We start from the raw sequence: 25,751 nt of genomic DNA, 5'->3' as shown, positions 1-25,751 counted from the left end.
ATAGTGAACTTGATATGGGAGTAGTACAAGGAGTTTATTTTCTCTAAGATCTGAAGTAATTCTGACTCAATGTGGGACCAGATTGCAAATATATTGTCAACAAAATGTAACCATATATGAGGCTGAGGGAATATAGTGTCAAAAAGTTCTTTTTCTAGATTCTCCATGAACAACTTATTATGCCATGTAAAATAGCCCGTGTTGATGGTAAATTTAAATAGGTTGACAATGTCTTCTGGGAAATCAGATTTTAAAAACTGAAGGCTCTTATAATGGTATGTTCGTAAATAGGGAGGCTATATATATAAAAAAAAAAAAACCCATAAATCTTGTTATTAGACAAATGTAGATATTTTATTTTCTCTTTGAAGTGAAGACTGTTTTTGATATAAGAGCCGGTATTGCCCACGAGATTCTGAAGATGACAAGTGAGCTGTTTTGCAAGGTAGTAAGTTGCAGAGCTAATGCAGTCCACTATTGTGTGTAGTGGGTTGTGACATCCTTATGCATTTTACGAAGACCATAGAGACAAGGCAGATAGGCATGATGAATTTGTAATTTCTCAACAATAGTGGCATCCCACGACTGTACATTGTCTAATAATTTATTTAATTTATTGATTTGACTTTTCGTTCAATCCCTGCTGATGACACTGTAGGTTGATCTATCTCTTAATAAGATATTAATTTTACAATTATGCTCAATGTCTTCATCACAGCAGTGGCATTATCTTTATCAGCCTTCATGATGACAATATTGGTGTTCTGGCGTAGCAAAGAGCTTGTACTTCTGAGAAGGGTATATTTATAGGAGATGGTTTTGCTTTGTATAAACTTTGGGCAGTCTCAGCATTTATTTACTTCATCTGTACTTAATTCTCTGATACCTTTTTACAGTTACCATGTGTAAGGTATACATTGAGGAGACAAGGCAAAATTGGGACCTTTAGACAAAAATTTAGTTCATTTGTTAGTGGTCTGTTGGTTAAATTTATAACCCAGTTGTTGCAGTTAGGCTCAGTTATTGGTTGAATATTGTGTGGTTTCTTCCTTCTAATATTTCAAGCTGACAAATTAATCTACGTTTATTGATGGAGTGCAATTGTCTGGCTGAGGATAGCGAAATACAAGAAATTTATTGGAATCCACCACGACTGGTAGATACATTTACTTATTCTCCCATGATTGCTCATCACAAAAAATGGGTATTATCAAGAGTCTTGTATTAAGGATCTTGTATATTATCTCATACAATCTGCTCTTTTGATCCCCTTTTGTTAGATGAACTGAATAAAATTAAAAGCATTCGGATATATAATGAATACAACAAAACTACCATTCAAAAAATTATTGATAATTATCATCATCCTTCTAGAGCAGCGATTTTCAACCGGTGTGCCGCGAGAGGTCTTCAGGTGTACTGCGAGATTTATGAAAACAAATGAATTGAAAGAAATAATGTCGTAATTTGCACATTTATTTATTAGTGCCTGGTCTTCCCTCTTCTTGTGTGTGTAAATCAATCAAAATTATGCCTATTTTTTTTGCCAGATCATCAAAAAAATTAAAAGAATATATTTTTACTGTGCCACAGAATTTTAATAATTAGTCTAGGTGTGCCGTATTATGGAAAAGATTGAAAATCACTGTTCTAGAGCCTGTGTAGCTCAGTAGAAGCGGTGTTTGCACTCTACAGCACTTGACTGCACGAAAAAAGACATAAGTTCGAGTCTAGTCGCCGATTGGAGGAACATTTTCTAAGACTTTTTTCGACTGGTTCCCAAGTTAGTCGATCTCTGGCATGGGAAAGCAGGTTTTTTCTCCAGAAACTTGGATTTTCATCCTGTAAACTCAAGAAAACGGCTGTCGAACTCACATTATTTTCATACATTAAAAATATTGTATTAGGGCTAGGGACCACGAGATGGTGACATGTATTAGCCGTCTTCTTCTTCTTCACTACATGCTGATTAATTAGTGATGATAGCCTTGGGTCAGCTATCTCTGATTGGCTACCAGTGGAGATTGAACTGCTCACTAGTCTCCAAAAGTTAGATGGGGCTTAAATGGCCTCGCTTACTCCCTATACGGGAACAAAAAGGCAATTAGCTGATTTGATTTTAATGATCATCCTTCTACCAGGCTACAATCTGATGTGAAAAGAATTTCAATACTCTACCTCAAAGGAACCACAGAAATTTATGAATACACTGAATTTATGAAGAATTCTTAAGAGAATTCTTCATAAATTCAGTGTATATGCTTCCATCAAACCAGCTCAGAAACTGTCTTCCTACCATCAACAGAGAATACCTTACCACCTCTTTCCTTATCAGGTGTCTATCAAGTACCCTGCTCATGTCATCTTTCTTATTTTGGACAGACTGGCTATTCTTCCTTGATTAGAATTGATGAACATCATGACTATATTACATTTTTGGAATCTGACAAGTCTGGCCTTGCTACTCACTTTATTGATACTAGGCACAGAGTTCTTTGGAACCAGACAAAACTTCTTTACTCCAGCCAGTTCAAATTCGATCATCTTTTCCTTGAAACGTAAAATGCTAAGATATCATCTGAACCTAAACTGATTGGCCTGTATACCAGTATCGTATCCAAGTTTTGGGAAGTGATCACTATTAATTGTTCATAAGTTTGTTTTTTTTTTATTCATGATTATTTTAAATATTTTCCTTTCTTTTTTTTTTTATTTTAAATCTATGCAACTTATTTTAGTTGTTCCTTTGAATTCTAATAGTGCTAATATGATATACTTCAGCTGCAACCGAGAAACGAGCTGATATATGCGTGATTTATGACTCATTATTTTGATACATCTTTTGAATGTAGTTATGGTCTATCTTCCTGACTGTGTCCATGGTAACATTGGATGAAATATTTTGGAGTTTTTGAATAAATTCTTTATAATTTTTGTTACATTAAAGCTATTAAGGATAAGTGTTAGTTTCTGGATACAAGTTTTTAACATGATAGTTGGGATATCATCACGAGCAGATGCTTGTTTGTATTCAGGTTATCGAGTCTTTGGATTTTTTTTTTTTTTTGATATGTTCTTGGTTGTGTGTGTGTGTGGGGGGGGGGGGGGGCATTGGTGGTGAGGAACTTTGCCCCAGTCATAAATGCAGGAATTGGAAGAGAAGAATGATGCCAGTAAGTTAATAAACTACAAAGAAAAATAAACATTATTTGTTATTTTAGGAATAATGAAATATCATGGAAAGAATGAAGCTGAGTTTATTGAGCTGTTTTATTACAACTTCCTTAAGCACCATGTGACGAAAGGAGTTCAAGATCAAAGAATGTTAGATCTGATTATAGTGTTAGAGGTTTCAGTAAAAGTCATGACTGTTCTACTTCTGGTTGGTTGCATTGATCATGTCTTGACATAGAAGAAGGTAATTGTATGGATATTTCATTTAGAAAAGGTTATATGCTTAACTTCAAAGCAAGAAATTATGACCAACTGAGGAGAATATTAGTTTCGATTCCATGGTATCAGTTGCTAGATGGGAAGGATGTTGGCAGTACATGGGAAGAATTTAAAAAATACATCAGTGCATATGCTATGATACTTTTGGACTTTGTCAATGCTTTTGACACGATTCAGTATGGAAAGCTGTTGCATAAGTAGGAGGATATGGGATTGGATTATAAATTACTAGTTTGGATAAGAGGATGGCTGAGTGATAGGTACCAAAAAGTGGGAGGGGGGGGGATGAGTCTACAAGATTTAAGGTGACCACTGGTATAACCCGGGGATGAGTACTTAGTTTACTGTTATTCAATCTTTACATTAATGATATTGGAAAGGATTTAATAGTTGACATGCAGTACTTGCAGAATGATTTGAATAAGCTAGAATTTTGGGCATCTGAAAATGGCTGTCATTTCAGTGTGTTAGTAAATGTAAAGTTATGGGCTTTGATGTAATGATATATCTAGTGGCATATTATATTGGTAGGATTATGTTATAAGAAACTGACAATGCTTACAGATCCTAGAGCTTTAATAGATAAGAAGTTGAAGGTCAGGGCCATAAAGCAAAATATTATGAATACAACTCGAAGGATAATTGCAATGCTGGAATGAACAATTGTGTGTAAGAATAAGAAAGCCATTTTGCTTTTTTTTTACAAGGCTTTGATATGACCTCATCTGGACTATTGTGTACAAATCTGGTCTCCTGGTTTTCAAAATGATAGACACAGCAAAAAGGATGCAAAGGAGTGTTAAAAATGATATTGGGACTATGGAATGTAAATTATGAAGAGAAATGGAGAATATGTGTACTGCAGATGCTAGCAGACAGGAGAAAGAGGGGATGATATGATAGAGACAAAGAAACTTCTGAAAATCATACAGGATACTAGTAGATAGAGTTTTTCATTTTATGGAAAGTGGGGACAGACAATAGGGCATCCATGGAATTAGGGCCGGCCTTCTCTATAAAGGGGCCTGGGTGTAAGAAACCTTTTGGGGCCCTAAAATATTTTTCAAAGGTAAAAATTAAAGGATTCGAAATAAATGTATTGTAAAACCTCTTACCTGCAAATGATTTTGGCACATGAAAACAAAAAAAAAAACACATTCGAAATATAACAGGTTAACATAACGTTTACTGAACACAAAACAAAAGTAGTAAATAATTAAAATAAACAAATATTTAACACAAACAAAAGTAACCTGGCTCACCAACTTGCACACAAAAACTATTTACAATTAATTATTGTTTAAAGTAATAAAAAAATTAGGTTTACTATCTAGGGGGGCCTAGTTTTACTAACACGTATATTGCTTAATATGTGTTTATTTGAATATGCGATTTTTTTTGCTATGTCATTAATCATTTCCGAAAAATTACAATTTTTGGCAATTTCTTTTTTAATGCTTATTGCAAGTTCAATATAGCAAGTTCATTTAAGCATTCTTCGCACATACGTTTAGCAAATTAAAATTGATAAAGAATTACCGAATTCTTTATCAATTTTACACCGAAATTGATAAGATAATTCTTCATCAATTTTAATTTGCTAAAAGAATGCTCTGCACTTGCTATAGTAACTGGTAACGTAAAGAAAAATTTCAATACCGTTAGCACGTTTGGAAATAGTTCATTATAACTATTATTTAATATATATTGCAATATGTCTTGCGCATTATTTACATTTTTTTGGTCCAAGATCAATTCTCGTAACAAATCAATTTCCTGGATTAAGTGCCTCCGTAGCCCAATTGGAAGAACGATGGTACATTGCGCCCTTCAATTGGAATAGGCCTAAGTTTGATTCTCGTCTCGATGGGAGGAATCTTTATCTGGACGATTTTCAATCGAAGGTAAGTTAGCTGATCTCATATACGGAGGTAGCAGGGTTTTTTCTCCCAGAAACTCGGGTTTTTCATCCCGCATGCAGACAAATCGGCCCTTCAGAACAATACACAAAATTTACAGACATAGAATACCAGTTGTAGTGGTGGTGGAGGTGGGTGGTAGATGGCGTTGATGGAGATGATTCATAGTAGAGGTTCGGTGTAGTGGTCGAGACAGTTGTAGGTGTCCTCCCGCGATGAGTCTTCGGACTCCTTGGAGGTGTCAGGAATAATAATAATAATAAATCTTCATTTACATCTTTACTATAATATTTTACAAAATCCCTTGAGCGGTTTTCTAGTTCATTTTTTTCTAATGTTTTTATATCAGTGATAAATTTAAAATAAGAAATAAATTGGGTATATTTTTAAATCTCTCATCTATTTGTACAATAACAGTATCAATCACAATGTTGAAAAAGTGACATCTAAATTCCTCTACCGGGTATAGTAAAATTTCATCTTCTGCTAGTTCGGAAAATAATCTTTTCTTTTTTGAATTCTTTTTTCAGGGAAGTCTTCGGAAATATTCAAGTTTCGTGCTATCATTTTTGCGTCGTCTAAAAATGTGTTAAATTTTGATCTTAAATTTTGGATTTCATTTTTAATTTTATTCACTAAATTAAAAGCAGAGTCAAGAACAATTGTTTTTGCTTGAAATAGTTTGTTGATACTATTAATTTTTGACAATATTGTAAACCACACCAATAAGCTTAAAATAAATGCCTTGTAATGAATTTAGTAGACTTTTAGCTTTGGATACCGCTGTGTTATCATTAATTGCACCAATAAATTCTTCTAAGGCCTAAGTTTGTTCAAACTGTGTATACACTGCTTTGACTGCGTCTACTTTGGCTTCCCATCGAGTATCACATAATGGTTTAAGCGTAATATTTAAATGCTTTTGTATAATTTCCCATCTTTTTGTAGATGCAGAAAATATGCAGTTTAAATGTTGCAATATTCCAAAAATTTTTTTACAATATATACTACTGGAAGCAGCATCACAAATTATCAAATTAAAAGAATGTGATAAGCAAGGTTCATAAATTGCATGAAGGTTTAAACTAATTATTCTAGATTGTACGCCTTTATATGTTCCCTTCATATTGCTACCCGTTATCGTATGCTTGCTCTCTACAATTCATAATATCTAAATCAAGCTACCTATTCTTTTTAAAAGTGAATTTGCTAGTCCTTCATCAGTCACATCAATTATTTCAATAAATCCTATAAAGGACTCATTTATAATTAATTTTTTGTCTACAAAATTTACATATCTAATAATTATCGAAGTTTGTTCCTTGTGAGAAATATCAGGAGTACAATTCATTTGGATACTGTAATATATGGCTGCTTTTATATCGTCTTTAATTTTATTAAGGACTTCATTACCTAAAGCAGCAATAATTTCCTCTTGAAATCTATGTGCCAAATGATGCACAATTCTTTTTTTCGTATTTTTAATTCTGTTTACATGATCCACTAGCACAGGATCATATTTACTTAATAATTCTATTAAACTTAAAAAATATTCATTATTCGGCATTCCTATTGTTTCATGGGATCCTCGAAATGACAGATTATTACTTGCTAAAAATAGAATTACATCTTCAATTCTTTGGAATAGTAATTTTAGACATATTCCGTTTCTTTATTTATATTAATTTGATTTGTTCTGTCAACAGTCGAACATAAATTAAGCCTTTTTAATAATTCTTGCCAAGCAATAAAAGAATTAAAGTGACTAACAGAAAGCTCATGATCTCGAATTACAGATGACAGTTTTCTCCATTTATTAATGCCATATATAAATTGTGTTGATTCATCTTTTCCTCTTCTTTTGGAAAATAATACACAACAAAAGCAAACTACTGAGTCTTGAGCTTTTGAGTAAACTAACCAGCTGCGAAGCTGTTTCACCATTTGGCATTTTTTTTAAATAGTACGATGTAGAAAATGATCTACCTTCAACATTCTTAACGAATGCATCTTGATGATGCTGTTTAGGTCAGGTTTTAACACAAAATAAAAATTTATCAGTTATAATATTTGGCCACAAACCTGGATCATTTATATTCACTTGATTACCATCATTATTATTGTTTTCATCGTTATTTGCTGTATCCAAAACGTTTGTATAATCAGACGCGTCTTTTTCGACGAATCCCACAGTTTCTACATTTTCGTTGAAAAGTTGTGTAGCTTGTTTGGAGTTTTCTTCTTCAGTTGAAGTTTGAATCGCAACTGCTGAAGTCATAGCAATTTCGTTGTCAGATTTATTTTGTAGCCATGAAAACAAATCTACATGTGACTTTTTGAGATTTTGCTTTTCTTCTTTTTTTTTTCTTTTCTACTGATTTCCTTTTTTGACACCCAGAGGGATACTTTCTTGGCATGAACATTATGGGTTAGGCTTTGTCTGTCGAATAAGTAAATAATATTAAATATTTTTATGCCATGAATTAACAAAAAGTTAAATATGTACATACTTTTTACAATATTACAAAATTTTAGAAACACCCAAGGAATGTCTTTATTATTTTTGTTTGTTTACTTCAGTACATCAGTTTCACCCTTATCTATCACTATTAACTGAGTTGAAATTAACGTAGTTGAGATCTAATGACGTGCAGACAATGCTTCATAATCCTGAATATTGATAATACATTTCACATAGCTTTAAAAATAACTTACTGTATTTACTGGAATGTAACTGGTCCTCGCGTATAATTCTCGCCCCTGATTTTACATTGCGAAAAATAGAAATTGAAAAGTTTTGTGTAACCTCGCACAGAAAAATAAAGTTTATGTTCACCTCATGGCAGTAGTGACTTGCTTCCCATGACAAACCATGTGCCCTCCATACTAGCCAATACATCTGCAGACACAAATAAAAGCAGGTCGTTTTATTGTATCACTGAATAAGGTAAAAACATTTGCCGTCCGTGTAATATATTTCTCAACAAATAGTGCAATTAGAGACAGCTGGGATAAAAATGTACTAACTAATGAATCGCATGTCCCTTCCCCAAAAAACTATGCTATTTAGCCGCAAGCAAAACCATATACTGCACTGGCAAACACTAAAAAGTAGATGTGTGGGAGTCTGTCCCCCCAGCTCAAATGCAGAGCAACAATAAAAATAAACAGAAAGTGTTAAAATTCATAAACGTGTTAAAGCTAGGAAATATATAGGGAATATTGTTATGGCACTTTCAGATATTGAATTTGGTTGAAGAGAATTAGCATTTCAATTCAAAAATTGTTTGCTGACTTTGACTCGCACGATCTTGTGTTAACACCGCACCAACCATATGCACATATCTTTACTGGCCTAGTACCATGGCCGTCTGTTCATTAGTCATTCGTGAAGGATTGTTCATTAAGTATCTCAAGTCTTGTAAATTACTGCTAATTTTTGCTTGAAATAATGGGAAAGCAGATGGTGCTATTTGGGTAGGATGCACACAAGGAAACTGCTCTCTAGGCAGGAAATAGCAATTGCAGTATATGCAGGGATTTTACGAAAAAAACTGAAAACTTTAATTTCTGAAAATCAATGTAAAGGAAATTTGCTTTTATATCTAATAAGTTAAACATATTAATTGACAATAAATACTTCCAATCCATATTTTAATGACTTACGATTTAATAAAATACAAATACACTTTAGAAAACGGATACGTTCTTTACGAAACATGAAAAGATATATCAAAAGATGGTAAAGGAGTCATGCCACGTCTGGATGTCTGATGAATAATGCAACAACTGAACTGGACAAAACTTGTACATCAGTGTATCGTGGAGATATATTGATGGCTTGGAAATGGGATGTTTGTTTCTAATTTTCTTATTACTTATTATTATGAAACAGTTGATAGAGTTTAATTAATTATTGCATTTTTATTTGGTATAGCTGTACTTCATAAAATTGTATTATATTAAGTTAAAATATGTGTCAGCAAAGATGTTTGAAATGTATTTTTTTATTTAATTATTTTTTAAGATGAGCCCTGGGTTGCATGCCGGAAAAAAGTCATTGGCGTGCCACGTTTGGCAGGCATGTTAAGGGTTGTCCACTCCTGCTCTAGACTAACCATATATAAAGAATATAATAAATATTTTTTCAACGGTTTCAATAACGAGCCAAATGATATAAATGTGTAACAGATTAGAAAAAAACTAATGATGAATCAGACCTTTTTGCATTTTAGGGTAAAAACGAAATGATGTTTGTTAATTTTTATACACTGCATAAACGCATCAGATGGGTTAAGCAAAAACCCTAATATAATAGAGAAACACAGAGATATTATTATTACTGGGGCCCCTAAAATCCTGTCGATGAAATCCCTTTAGTTATAAGCAAAATTAGAAGAAAAAAATAAAAAATAAAAATACGTTTCCGCAAATGTGTACCCACTGTGCCCACTCGATCGTGGGGCCCGGGTGCATTGCACCCACTGCACCCCCCGAGATGGCCGGCCCTGCATGGAATTTGAGAATGCATGTATTCAAGAAAGGGGTTTCAGAGCTAGGTTTTTCTTTCATAGAGCAGTTGTGTGACTGGAATCGCTTGCTTTCGAGTTGTTGAGTATGAATAAATTTAAGAGAAGGTATGATATGTGGCCTCTCTTAATAAGTCCCTGATTCCCAGGCAGTATCTTGTAATAATACTAATACTTTTAAAGCAATCAGCCACATGATTTGCCTTTTGATACTTCAAAAATTTTGGAGTATGTGAGATAGTGTGAATATAGTTTTTATGCAAGTTGTCTTTCACAACTTAGACACTGAGCCTGCCAGCCTCTATGCACCTGTTATTACTTTTCATTAAGGGTTTCACTGGCCTCCAGCTTTTTTAAAGTGTTGATTCCTTTAGAGACTAGGCAGCAACCCAAAATGCTTTGGATATCCATGCTGGAAAGGTGTGTTTTTTCTGAGATCTTACATAAATGCATAAATCATAAATAATGGGGAAAAGGGCCAAAAATAAAAAAGGTTTTAACTTGCATTTAGAGTTAGATATTGAAAATTTGCAAAATAGATAGTTGACTAAGTTTATTATTCTTTCTTTTAATAGTTTGCAGTGTTTGCCACATGTGTCATATTGATGCCTTTTTTTGGTCTCTTTTATTCAGTATTTAAATATGCTATTTAGTAACATTTAGGGTTGCTTAAGAATCAAAACTATGACACCTAAGAGCTCTCTTTTTCCATAGTCTATATCTGGAGAACTTCCTGGGGTTTCTGACCCAATCTTAAATTTTCACTTTCCCATGGCTTTTCTTGTTATTGGGCTCACTCAGATGCTTAATGAATGAAAATGGGTCAGTTAGGATGGTGCACTATAATCAGATATCATCCCTCTGAGGAGGGGGGGGGGGCATTGCCTAGTTACAAGATTTCTGCTCTTCTTGTCAGAGAACCAGAATGAATATCAAAAAGTAAAACAGATATTAAAGCTTAGGTGCTGGTTTAAGCTCATAATTAGATTTAATTGAATGAATATGACACAGAGAAATTATTAAAAACAGTTTCAGTTCTGATATTTCTTTTCTGTCACAGAGACATATTTTGTGATATAATATAAAAATTGTAATAACATACATAATCAGAAAAATTCTTAATACATCTCCTGCAACTCTCTTGCTCAAACAAGATTTCAAGAATTCATTAACCTGCCTTACATCAAGAATGTCACAGACAAAGTGGCTGCATTGCTCTGTAAGTACATGTAAAAGTGGCTTCTTTACCTTTACAAAAAATATCAAGATTCCTACACCACCAAAATCTCCATACAGCCCCCATGAAAAATCTAGGCATCTATAAGATTCATTGCTCTTGTAGCATTTGTTTTGTAAAGGCCCGACAGGAAAGTCGAGAGAGAGATCCACATGTCTGAACACGTAAAAGATGTCGAAAAAAGAAGAGAGCATAAATTAGGCTTGGCATTCCACACAACCACTACTGGCCATCAAGTACTTTTGCAACAAACAAAAATGTCATACATATATTGATCGTAACTGTTTTACAAGAAAATTTAAAGAAGTGTCACGAATGCTTTGGATCCCTACACAATGCAATAAAAATCAAGGCTTAATTTTACATCAAGTATGATCTGCTTTCATCAAAAATTTAACTGCCACAGACCTAAGATGTAGCATGATTAATACCACAAAATGTGATGGTAACAACCTACAATGTTCCAACATGCATGCAGTAATGAATTTACCATTTGTATTCTGGTTTATCAGTTATAATTAATAGTTGTGAAGTTATCAAAAATATCTAATATGTGTAATTAATTGTTAATAGGCTTTTGTTGTGTAAAACTTTTATATACCAGTACCCCTGATGATGCAAGTCTTATGACTTACGAAACTTGTCAGGTTTTAGTTGCTTATTTTTATTAAACTCTTTATTTATATAATGTGGTCTCAATATCGAAAACTTCCCACAGAACTGCTAAACCACAGAAACTTACATTTAAATTTAAAAAATTTTCAGTTAAGTTTAAGTGAATTTGAAATCATTGTCGCCCAAATTTTGGAAAATTGAAGTTTGGTTGTTCCAAAAATAGTCTCTTCAACTTTAATGGCTTCTAGGTAACATTGTAAATTTTTGTCCTTCTAATCCATTATTAAATGAGAAGGGTGGGGCCTAATGCATGGGCTACCAGTCTGGATCTTCTGTATCAATGGTAGTGAGCATGTTTCTTAAATTTTTCCAGATAGGTGTTAACAGATCTTCCTGTCTGCCTGCAGTAGGCTAAGTTACAGGTACTTTCTACACTCCTGGATGCGAGAGAGGATAGTTCCTTCAAACATATGATTTTTTTTTTGTTCAAGTGTGTATGGAAATATGTATTTAGCTTCTGGCATGCCTTTTCCAGTGTGCTCATCTAAAGAGAGCCAGAATATCTAGGATACATTAGATAAGATAGCATTCTAAATAATCTCCACACCATTTCAGTTCGTTTGATCCCTTCATTTTCCTCAGAATTCTTATAGCTTTGGTTTACAGTCATTGTTTAGCTGCTAACCTGAATCTTGGATCCAGAATGTTAAAATTGTGTGAAAACCATCTTGAAAACTGCTAGCTTGGTATATTTGCTGATTTTTCAATTGTTTCATAGTAATTTATCCATCTAGCTTTCTCCCATACCAGCCTTACTGCTTTATTTTCCCCCTATATTTAACTTATCATCTTTACTAAAAATTACACCTAAATAGTTAAACTGTTACCTGTACTATAGGTCTATTACTGAGAATGCAATTGATATCTTCTGTTTTCCTGCCTATTTTTATAAAAAAATATAAAGTACTTATTTTTTTTTCCTATAATATAATATAGGATATTTGGTTTCAACTAAAAATAAATTTTTATTGCTATAATACTGATATCAAAGTTAGGAACTAAAGGTTTGTCTTAATAAATATGTTTCAATGTGCAGGAATTAACAGGAGAGCTTCCTCCAGAAACACCACTTATTCGTGGGGAACCCTATCCCCATGTAAGACGTCGAGTTGGGACTTCATTTACGCTGAGTGACAAACTGATTTTGAAAGCCAAAACTAAAGAGGTGAGAAACAGTCGTTTTTAGTTTTTTGTTAGTAATAATTTAGATGTCCTTTTTAGTACCATCAGTTCAGTATTGTTCTTTGATCCACCAATACTATTATTTGCCAGTTTAATATGTATACCTACATAAGAAAAGCTTGGTGAAGAACAAGCTGGATTCAGGCCAAATAGAGGCTGTCAGGATCAGATCTTCACTTTACGACAAATAGTCGAGAAAGCATGGGAATATAACAAAGATCTGTATTTAAGTTTTGTCGATTTGGAAAAGGCATATGACAAGGTGCCAAGAGAGAAGCTATTTAATACGCTACAGTTATATGGTGTCGATGGGGCATTATATCAAGCAATACTTGGTCTTTATTTGAGTTGTAAGTCAGCAGTTAGAATTGAAGGAAGATGGTTTAATGTTAAATCTGGTGTGAGACAAGGATGTACATTATCCCCTCTGTTATTCATTATCTATATGGATCACATTATGAAGGAAAGTGGTATTAAACATGATATCAAAATTGGAGATGTTAATGTCAGCTCTTTGCTTTATGCGGATGATGTTATACTTCTAAATAAATCCGCTACAAGTCTGCAAGATTCTCTGACTAAATTGAATAGTTGTTGTAATAGAATGGTATGAAGGTCAGCAATAAAAAGACAAAGACAAGGAAAATAGGCAGAATCATTGAAAATGTCAACTGTGTTGTGAATGGAGAACCTGTGGAACAAGTAAAACATTTCAGCTGCTTAGGCACGATTTTTACTGAAGATGGTAAATTAAATATAAAATAGACAACAGAATCAGCAAAGCTGGTATGGTGGGAAGTCAATTGAATAAATTCATATGGAATAAGAGAGAAATTAGTCAGAACACTAAATTAGCTGTATACAAGACTGTGTTCAAACCAGTTTTAACTTATGGATCTGAGCGCTGGGTCAGAAGTAAAACACTTCACCAAAGACTTGAGACTGCAGATATGAGAGTCCTGAGAAAGATTATAGGCGTGAATAGATGGCATCAATGGCAATATCATATTAAAAACAAGGATATTAGGAAAGAACTTGACATTGTCAACATCCAGGAATGCATCAACAGAACTAATCTCAGGTGTATGGTCACTTAAACAGAATGGGCGAAGAAGGATTAGCAAAACAAGTGTTCTCTGCTAGGTTGGCAGCAAAACGACCCAGAGGAAGACCAAGATATAGGTGGATTGATACGGTACAAAGTGCCTTAGATGATAGAAATATAAGATCGGATAATGTTGGAGTCGTGACAAGTAACAGACTGATTTGGAGGAAAATTGTAGATAGGAAGTTAGTAATGATGTAATTTTTTTCATGTAGTACTATCATATCCTATACACCCCTCGAGGGTACATGGCAGGAATTTGATGATGATGATGATGACATAAGAGTAGCAGCCTATGTATTCCTCAGAACAGCCTCAGCTGTCAAGACATGGACACCGCAAAGTATATGGTGAGCATGCAAGGTAAAAAGATTGTGCAAGAATGCTAAGATTCAGAAAAGTTTCTTTTTCTTTTATTTTATTTATTTATTTTTGGCTAATTAATTGTGGATATTTGTGTTTGTCTGAGAGTTGTGAAGTTGTGCTCTTGCAGTGTTTGTAGTGTGTGAGCTTGTTTGAGTTTGCTTACAAATCTTTAAACTTATAGCGAGTTATACTGATGGGCATTGAAAGCATGATAGCAGCAGCTTTGTCTGTGCATGAGTTAAATTTTGATTTTAGTGATTTTGTGAAGTGTGTTACATTACAAAGTGCTACTTGAATGCAGATTTGATGGACAAGGCTGTGTTGGTGACTGAGGGTGGCAGTAGTGAGAATGTAACAAAAAAAAAGAATGAGTAGTCATCTGATAGCAAAGAGAGATACTGTGAAAGAGCAGTGAATGAGTTGTAAGAAAGTTATGAAAAAGTGGGTGAGTTATCTGGTGAAGGAAGCAATCAGCAGAGGCATGAGTGAAATAACAATATGAGCATAGTAAAAGTTAGGAATAGCAAATGTGATGAATGAAACAACAGAGAGTAGTAAGACAGAGGAAGATGTGAAAGACTGGAATAGTATAAGAATGAAGGAAGAATGTTAAAGAAGCCAACATGAGTGAGGACATTAGAAAAGAATTGGCAAGGTTAAGGAATGAATCGAGGTATGTGCAGAGTGAATTTGGGCATTTAGAGAAGAGATTGATTGTCAGTGATTTAAGGAAGCAAGCTTGTTTCAGATAAGCCAGGGATAAATTATTGCAATGGAATAATGGAAAGTAGTTTAGCATAGTGCTATATGAAAACTGATTAAGGATGTGAAAATGGAGCTGGTGTCAGGAGCAATGATACAAAGAGTGACTAAGGTTGTTGACAGAAGAGAAAATTCAGTGTTGACTGTGCAACCTTAGGAACAAATGATTTGCAAGGAAGTGTGGAATTTGTGAGTGTTGCTAGAATCAGTAAATTGGCAGAATGTGAGAGGGAAAATTGTGAATGTGCTTCCAAGGTGTGACAGCAGAGAGAGAGCTGAGGAATGATCATGGGCATGATAGGTAGGTTGTGCAGGAAGACTTGCGTTTGTGGATGTATGGAATAAATTTGAAGATAAGAGTGAACTGTTTTTACTGAAGATGGTCTGCATTTGAGAGAGTTCTAGATTGTTAATGAGAGAAGGAGAGTGTGTACTGGTCAGAGAAATGAAAACTAGACAATGTGAGTGGGAAGTTTCGTTAATCAATATTAACGACAGCGTCAAAGGACTTCATTGATGGGGTAAGGAATTGTGGGATGGAAAGTTGGATCAGAGGGAAGCTACTGTGCTTATTCACCAATATAACGAGTATTACGAATAAGGTTGCAGAGTTTTGTGGCCTTGATATAGTCAGTCAGTCCACAAATTATTGGTGTTGGTGAGACCTGGTTAGAGGACAATTTTATTTATTTATTCATATGGAGTTTCCTCCCTTTTCTCCCCTGTCCCTATTGGGGCGAGTTGAGCCCCTCCCTCATGAGGGGTTAAGTATTTATGGCTGTAGATCCGTGTGTGTGTTCCAGGGACCAGTTTTCTTGCTTGCGGGATGAAAAAACCCCAGATAAACTGGGGGGAAAACCCTGCTGTCCACACCCAAGACTGGCTAACTTGCCTATGGCTGAGGAAGATCCTTAAGCTCCTCACATTGGCGAAGGGAATCGAACCCAGGACCATCCTTCCCCAGGCATATGGTTGCGAAACACAAAGCCACTAGGATAACTGCACGGACGTTAAAGGACAATGACATGCAGGAATAGAATGTAATGGTTATAGCATATTTTGAAAAGACAGAAAGGATAAAAGAGGAGGAGGTGTTGTATCTTCTCAATGTATAATTTGAAGAAAGGCACACAAGAAACTGAGACTCCTGGAGGTTGTTGTGGAAACACAGAAGACTCAACCTGTCCCCAGTGGAAGAAGACAGTAAGTAAGTAATAGGAAGATGGTTTGGTGTTAAAGCGGGAGACAAGGATGTAATTATTTCCATGCTTATTCATCATCATCTATATGGATTACATTATGAATTAAAGTGGTATTAAACTGATGTCAAAATTGGAGATATTAATCTCATCTCTTTACTTTATGCAAATGATATTATACTCCTAAATAAATCCAGTAAAATACTGCAGGATTCTCTGACTAAATTGAATGACTGTTTTAATAAATTTGGTATGAAAATTAGCAACAAGAAGGCAAAGACAGTTATAATAGGCAGACACATTAAAAACATCAACTGCATTCTGAATGCAGAACATGTAGAACAAATAAAGCATTTCAGCTATTTATGCACAATTTTTACTGAAGATGGCAAAATAAATATGGAAATAGGAGAATTAGCGAAGCAGATATGGTAGGAAGTCAACCGAATAAATTTATATGGAATAAGAGAGAAATTAGTAACATTAAACAAACTGTATACAAGATCATGTTCAAACCGGTTTTATCTTATGGATCTGAGGGCTGCCTAAGAAATAAAACACTTGATCAAAGAATGAAGGCTACAGATACCATAGTTTTGAGAAAGATTCGGATGATGAATAGTTGACATCAGTGGCAGTATCATATTAAAGATGAGGATATTTTCATAAAACTTTTGTTAGCATTCAGGAGTTTGCTAATCTTATGTGGTATGGTCACTTAAACAGAATAGGAGAGGTAATGTTATAGACCTTCAGGAAGTCCAAGATCTAGGATGATTGATACTGTAAGATGTGTCTTAGAATACAAATATATGTGATTTGATAATATTGGAGTCTTAACAGGTAACTTATTAATTTGGAGACAAATTGTTAATAGGAAGTTAGTAATCAAACTTTTTCATGTAGTGTTTTTGGAATATCCAAAGGATATTTCCTTTGGAATATATACTTGATATATCAAGAATTTGATTATTATTATGGGCGACTCCAGGGAGTCCTTAGACTCATCGAGGGAGGCCCTAAACATCATGTCCACACAACTATTCGACATTCTCACAGTATCTATCATACCTTGCCTTGAACTCACTCACCGTCATAACACCCACAACAGACTCTGGCAGCTTATTCCACTCATTTACCAGTCTAAAAGTAAAGAACCCAGCTCTAACACCCTTGCTAACCACACTCTTGCCCAGCTTCCATAGGTGTCCTCTAGTTCTCCCACCACCAGTCCTGATCTCAAAAATATCCTCTGAATTAATCCTTTAGAAACCCTTCAGCAATTTGAATGTCTCGATCATATCTCCCCTTTTCTGCCTATCAACTAATTTCTGCAACCCACAAATCTTCAACCTGTTCTCATAAGGTTCATTCCATAGACCTGCTATCATCTTGGTCACTCGCCTCTGGATCCTCTCCACCTCCTCCCCATCAAGAAGAAACCTAGGTGACGAAATCTGGGCACAGTAGTTGAGATGAGGTCTTATCAAGGCTCGGTACAGAGGTACAATAACTTGCTTGTCTCTGCTTGTCAAAGTATTTTTCAACAACCAAGTGAGTTGATGAGCTGATTTAGCTACTTTTGCAATGTGCCCCCTAAACTTCATCTCCCTATCCACCAACACTCCCAAGTCCCTGGCCTTATCAATCTTTTGGAGTACAGTTCCACCAATGTGGTATACTGCTGCTAATCTTTTCACCCCAAAATGCATAACCTTACATTTTGTCACATTAAATTGACATCCATTCTCCTTAGCCCAGAACTCCAATCTATCCAAATCATCCTGCAAGATTTTGACATCTTCTGCATTCACTATTGTCCTCCCCAACTTTGCATCATCAGCGAACAAATGAACTGTTCCTCTTAGATCCTTCCTTATATCGTTAATGAACAAATTAAACAGCAGTGGTCCATGAACAGAACCCTGTGGCACACCACTAGTCACAGGCCGTCTTTTGGACTCTACTCCTGAATAAACTACTCTCTGATATCTCTCCATCAACCACCCACCTATCCATCTCACCAACCCTATATCCATTCCCATATGTTACAGTTTACGGATTAGAATTCCATGTGGTATCCTGTCAAAGGCCTTAGCCAGGTCCAGCAGTATCACTCTAAACCCATTACCCTTATCCAGTTCAGCCGTAACTGTTATAAAACTTGAGCAAGTTACTGAGGCATGATCTACCCTTCACAAAGCCATGCTGTCCCACGTACAGTATCTCATTTTCATCAATCCATTCCTGTATTTTTCCCTTGACCATTTTCTCCAAGACCTTGACAACAATTCCTGATATGCTGATCAGTCGGTAATTTGCAACAGTAGTCTTGGATCCTCCTTTATGCAGTGGAACTATTTTTCCCTCCTTCCACACCTTTGAGACTAAACCAGACCCGAGACTCAGATTAAACAACATGGTCAAGGGCACTGATAATTCTTTAGCCGCTTCACGTAAGACCCATGCCGTCATACCATCTAATCCCACAAATGTATTTACATTAAGATTCTGTAATAGACCATTCACCTCCACCTCATTCATCACAATTCCCATATAAACTAATGGTTTCTTCATTCTTTCAATGTCACCACCTGGATGATATACTCTTGCAAAGTGCTCGCTCAATTATGATGATTTAAACTAAAAGTGGAACTACATCAGTTGTGATACTCTTGTTTTAACTTCTCTACAGCCCTGTTATCTTTAGGACTCTGTCCATTGATCAGGTGTTCTTGTGTTTGAAGGTTTTTGGAGTTCTGCCATCTTGTTCAATACTTAAATGCTGTATTGTTTACGGATGGGTCTTCCAGACTGTGGGAATTGCTAATCACTCGTTCTTTTTGAGATTGGGTTGAGGTTGTTAAGAATCAGAATCTCACAATCTTCTTTGAATTTTGTTTCATACCACGTTTTGGCACCCTTTTGCACATTTGAAGTGAATGTTTGGTAAAGCCTGTTTTTCATTATTAAAGAATATAATGTGTTGTGTATGTTAATCTTTTTCTTGACCAAACAACTTACTTTTAAGAAATGAACCTATTGGTGTCCAACAACTACATATACCAGTTGATTAACTACAATCCAACAAACTGCATTTAAAAAAAAAAAAAATAATAATTTAGTCAGACACCAGGTGGTCACTGGAAAGAGTTAAAAATCTGTTACTGCATTATGCTCACTCTATGCACCACTTCACCCAATAGGTGAAGGAACCCACAGCCCTAATTATAACTTTTCTAGAAAGCTGCACTCAAGGAATGGATAGGTCATCCATCCCTCACACAAAATACACTTCATAAACAAAATTAAGAATATCACACTTAACAATGAAGATTTATCAGTCAGCTTTGACATAACTGCCCTGTTCACAAATGTCCTGATCAGTGACATGATTCTTCTCCTGCAGAATGAATTTCTGCCAGTAACATGGTATCTTTGTCCACATACTGTGCTCCAGTCATTTTGGATAGCAAAATAATTTTTGCATACAAAAAGAAGGTATGGGCTTGGGCTTGCTGCTTCCTCTCCCCTCTACCCAGATAATGTTTATGTAGAAGAATGAGCTCTTTAGACTTCAGCAAGTCTAAAGCCCAGTGTTTGGCTCAGATATGTTGATGACATGTTCACCATTTGGCCCTATGACCTGCCAAACTTAAATACATTTCTAAGCCACCTGAACAAACGATACAATGCATCCAGTTTACGATTGAAACTGAAAACAATAACACACTTCCTTTTCTAGAAACATTTATCATCTGTCTTCCATCAGGTTGTCTTTCCTTCACAGTCTATTGTGAAACTACACACACACACAGTCCAGTACATACACTAACTCATACCACCATGCAACACAGAAACTATGGGTCATCAGCACCTTCAAATATAGAGCCCTAACAATTTACTATGATGAGCAAGCCCTGAAGAATGAGTTTGAAATTACAAGCAAAACTTTTATAAAGAACAGCTACTAGAAAAGAAAAATAATGCTACCAAAGATAAAAACTATTACATAAATGCCATAGCCATTCTCATACTTGAGGAATATCTGAAAAAATAGATGGCACACTGCATAAATGCAATATTTAGACAACATTCATACCACCCACAAATTTTAAAAACCTGTTCAGTCAAATTAAATCAGCTAATGCCTTTTTGTTGAAGTTTATTTTCCACTTGGTTAGACTATAATAAATTTAGTTTAATCCCTTACCCAAGTGTAGGCAAACAAAGTTTGCACCTGAAGTAGTTCAGAACTGAGGCAACTCGTATCAAAGATGGACTAAGCTCTCATCACTCCTTGTATCAGTATCTCCCATAATGCAAAGCACATCTCCTTGCGGACATGTATAATGCTATGCATTAAGGAAAGGGCCACTACCCAGACCGGTTTTGACCTTTATTGAGGTCTCGTCAGTGGGAGGCAGACCCAGAAGTGGTGATACTAAGGCAGAATCAATGGAGAGGTCATATTTACTTATATGAGTTGCCAAAAGGTGTACCACCTTATTATTAATTTACTCTGGATTTAGAGAAAGTTCAGAGTTTAAATCCAGAGTAAATTAATAATAAGGTGGTACACCTTTTGGCAACTTGTATAAGTAAATATGACCTCTCCATTGCTTCTGCCTTAGTATCACCACTTCTGGGTCTGCCTCCCACTGACGAGACCTCAATAAAGGTCTGGGTAGTGGCCCTTCCCTTAATGCATAGCATTGTACATGTCTGCAAGGAGATGTGCTTTGCATTATGGGAGATTCTGAGACAAGGAGTGATGAGAGCTTGGTCCACCTTTGCGACGAGTTGCCTCAGTACTGAACTACTTCAGGCACAAGCTTTGTTTGCCTACACTTGGGTAAAGGGGATTAAACTAAATTTATTATAGTCTAACCAAGTGGAAAATAAACTTCCAACATCTTTCTCTAAATCCAGAGTGAATTAATAATAAGGTGGTACACCTTTTGGCAACTCGTATAAGCAAATATGACCTCTCCATTGCTTCTGCCTTATTATAACCACTTCTGGGTCTGTCTCCCACTGATGAGACCTCAATGAAGGTTGAAACCAGTCTGGGTAGTGGCCCTTCCCTTAATGCATAGCAGTATACATGTCTGCAAGGAGATGTGTTTTGTATTATGGGAGATACTGAGACAAGGAGTGATGGGAGCTTGGTCCACCTTTTGCTACGAGTTGCCTCAGTCCTGAACTACTTCAAGCGCAAACTTTGTTTGCCTACACTTGGGTAAAGGATTAAACTAAATTTATTTTAATGCCTTTTTGTTCCCATATAGGGTGTAGGTGAGGCCGTATAAGCCATATCTAACTTTTGGGGGACTGAGTGGCAGTTCAATCTCCACTGGTAGCCAATCGGAGATAACTGGGCCAAGGCTATCACTAATTATTCAGCTTGCAGTGAAGAAGATGGCTAATACATGCCACCATCTCGTGGTCCCTAACCCTAATACAATATTTTTAATGTGTGGATTCGATGGCTGATTTTCTTGAGTTTACAGGACGAAAAACCTGTGTTTCTGGAGAAAAAAATCTGCTTGTCCATGCCAGAGATCGACTAACTCAGGAAACGGTCGAAAAAAGGCTTAGAAAATGTTCCTCCAGTCAGCGACCAGACTCAAACTTATAAGTCTTTTTTCGTGTGGTCAAGCACTGTAGAGTGCAAATGCCACTTCTACTGAGTACACAGGCTCTAGAAGGATGATAATTATCAATAATTTTTTGAATGGTAGTTTTGTTGTATTCATTATATATCAGAATGCTTTTAATTTTATTCACTTCATCTAACAAATCATCAACAAAGGGGATTTGACAGAGGATGGGAGAATTATTGATTTATAGAAGATGCAGGCTGTAGAAATTGAATGCCTCTGTGAAAGTGAGTGGAGTGTATTGGTGAATGGGGTCATCAGTCAAGCTAACTTCCTTTTTCTGTATAGAATTCGGTATTCTTAGGGAGTCTTAGAGGAACCAGTCCAGATATGAGAGCAGTATTCAGTGGTTGGGTGGATTTGTAATTTGTATAGGGTTAGGCGATTTGAGGTTAGTTGTCCTAAGAAGGTAAATTTCATCTTGAATAGAGATTTCAGTTATTGTCAAGGGAAATAATGCAGTGCTCTGTTTTGCTAGTATTGAAGTTGACAAGGTTATTCAAACTCATTGATGAATATTTTGGAGATCAGAATTATTTAAGGTGGTAGAGGTTCAAGTTCTGCAGGTTATGGTGATTTGTGCTTTGCAGGTTTATCAAATGAAAAGGAGTGCAGTGTGTTGTTATCAGCAAAACTGTATACTGAATTGGCAGTCAGCTGGAGTATATTGTTTATATATAGAGGATACTTTGACATTATCAAGGGAGATTTGCCAAACCTTTTCATGGTGTTTGTCCAGAGATGGGCAACATGGGTTAGTAGATCTGTTGATCATCAGTGATGCAATCCATACTGTCATTCATTTATTAGATAACAGTCTTTAAGGTGGCATAGCAGTTGGGTGTTGAGGCTCTTTCCATTGGTTTAGAATGAATTGAGGTGAGAGAAATTGGATTGTAGTTTGAAGGTGAAATAGCAAAAGTTCAAAGGTGGTATTGTTTGGAATGATTGGGGAACATTAACAAGATCAGCAATGCAAGTAGGAAGCCAGGAAGTTAGCTTTTTCTGTGGGTGATGAAGCAATAGTACTATCTGGGTCTTACAGTGGCAGGAGTAGCATTGGGCAAAAGTTATGGCCATAGCTGTGGCTAGAGCCCAGAAGGCATGGCTACTATTTGGGCAGGATGCAAGTTTCTTGCTTATAGCTCTCTCTAAGAAAGTTTTCAATGTGGTGATAATTTTCTTGTAGCTATTCTAGGCTTTGGTGTAATCAGTACAGAAATATGGTATTTTGGATGCAAGCTAGTTGTGGGAGAACCAGGGCTTAGATAGAGGATGGGAATTTCGGGTGGAGTGGGGAATGTTTCCATGCTTGAGAGTATTAGAGTGCAAAAACAGAGGGTGAAAGAATTGATAGTTGTGGCAGGTATGAATAAATTGAAAAGAGAGACATTTTTTATGAGAGAGGACTTGAAAGTATTGTTAAAGGTAGCGAAAGAAAAGAGTGACAGAGTTAGGATGGTGAGTCTGTTGCCGCGGTATGACAGAGAGGAGTTTAGAAGGAGGGCCATAATCACAAATGACTTTATGCGCAGGTTATGCAGACGGTGTGGTGTGGAATTCGTGGACGTGTGGAATGAGTTTGATGGGTGAAAGGATTTATACAAGATGGATAGCCTGCATTTGAATGGATTTGGTGTGCGGAGACTGGGAAAAGTGTTGCTGAATGAAGTGAAAATGGATGTGCAGAACCAGGGAAACTAGAACTACCAAGGAGGGGGGGAAGTGGATATCCAGACATCAGTGAGATAGTTGAGTGTAAGAATGTATATAACGTACCTGAGCCAGTACTAAGGACAAGAAATCGGAATGGGATAGTTAGAATAACGCATCAAGATAGGGGTGGGACAAAGGGACCTCTGCATTTCATGTATACTAATGCCAGGAGTATTAGGAACAAGAAGGAAGAATTTTTGGCCTTGATTGGCTCTTCCTGGCCACAGGTTATTGGCATTAGTGAAACATGGCTGACAAAAGGTGATATAGTTAGTGGGATAGAATGTGTAGGTTATAGTGTGTTTAGGAGGGACAGAGAATAAAATGGGGGGAGGAGTGTTATTGATGTTAGCTGATGAACTGCAGCCAAGGAGAATTGAAGTTGTATTGCAGGATAGTGAAAAGAGCTTATTTGAGGCTATTTGGTGTGAGATTGAGACTGGCAGAACAAAATATACAGTTGGTTGCTGCTATAGACCAGGTGATGGAATAGATGGTGGAGATAGTATGCATAAACAAATTGATGAAATGAGAGGAAGGAGGGTAATTATTATGGGGGATTTCAACTATGGTAACATTGATTGGAAGGAGGAGAGGACACATGTGAGGAAGGAACTAGATTTTATTAAATCATTAAGGGATAACTATCTGAGACAGCATGTAATTGAAAATACTAGAGGTTTGAGAGTGCTGGACCTGGTAATAGCATCTGAGAATTTGACTGTAATGAATATGACCATGTTGCCACCTATTGGTGAGAGTGATCATAAGGTGGCCTGGGAGGTGGCTAAAGGTGTGAAATTTTCGGTTAAGACAGGGTACATGCGGAATTACCATGCTGGCAAGTATGACAAGCTTAGGAGATTGCTTGGTTCAGTGCCATGGCATGTAAAACTGCAAGGGCTGGATGTCGATAGAGCATGGGAAGTGGTCAAGGAGCATTTACAGGAGGTTATGGCTGATTGTATACCTAGGGTCCGAATAGTAAAACAAGTAGGGATTAAATGGATGAATAACACCATTAAGCTTGAGATGCGAAAAAAGAAACAACTGTGGAGGGAATTTAAAGAGAAAGGTGACCTGCAGGCACACGAACGTTATATAGCGCAGACCAGAAGGGTAACGAGTGTGGTAAAAAAAAAGCAAAAGCAGATTATGAAAGGAAACTAGTGCAAGCTAAAGAGAATCCCAAACAGTTCTTTCAATATGCTGCAAGCAAAAAAAAATCTGTACACAGCAAAATGATTTTAAGGAATGCCGATGGTAAGGAGGTCACTGAATCAGTCGATATAGTGGAATTACTGAGTGAGCACTTTGCAAGAGTATATCATCCAGGTGGTGATGTTGAAGGAACCATTAGTTTATATGGAAATTCTGATGAATGAAGTGGAGGTGAATAGTCTATTACAGAACCTTAATGTGAATACATCTGTGGGATTGGATGGTATACTGGCACAGGTCTTACGTCAAGCGGCTAAAGAATTATCAGTGCCCTTGACCATGTTGTTTAATCTGAGTCTCGGGTCTGGTTTAGTCCCAAAGGTGTGGAAAGAGGGGAAAATAGTTCCACTGCATAAAGGAGGATCCAAGACTACTGTTGCAAATTACTGACTGTTCAGCATATCAGGAATCGTTGTCAAGGTCTTGGAGAAAGTAGTCTAGGGAAAAATACAGGAATAGATTGATGAAAATGAGATACTGTATGCGGGACAGCATGGCTTTGTGAAGGGTAGATCATGCCTCAGTAACTTGCTCAAGTTTTATAACACAGTTATGGCTGAACTGGATAAGGGTAATGGGTTTAGAGTGATACTGCTGGACATGGCTAAGGCATTTGACAGGATACCACATGGAATTCTAATCAATAAACTACAACATATGGGAATGGATATAGGGTTGGTGAGATGGATAGGTGGGTGGTTGATGGAGAGATATCAGAGAGTAG

General features: G+C 36.1%; 1 protein-coding gene across 5 annotated transcripts in view; it reads left to right on the top strand.

The window, feature by feature from the left end:
• Positions 1-25,751, top strand: part of LOC150108490 (uncharacterized) — a 385,253-nt gene that overhangs the window by 291,779 nt on the left and 67,723 nt on the right. For all 5 annotated transcript variants that reach the window (XM_090415899.1, XM_090415900.1, XM_090415897.1 and 2 more), the window contains one exon: positions 12,850-12,978. In XM_090415899.1, coding sequence (XP_090272025.1) covers positions 12,850-12,978 — 129 coding nt within the window. The remainder of the gene's footprint in view (positions 1-12,849; positions 12,979-25,751) is intronic.

Source organism: Typopeltis vanoorti, chromosome 3, assembly GCF_054136105.1.
Source record: "Typopeltis vanoorti isolate ZY-2024b chromosome 3, IOZ_Tvanoo_1.0, whole genome shotgun sequence".
NCBI lineage: Eukaryota > Metazoa > Arthropoda > Arachnida > Uropygi > Thelyphonidae > Typopeltis > Typopeltis vanoorti.
This window is presented reverse-complemented; position numbering and strand designations above follow the sequence as displayed.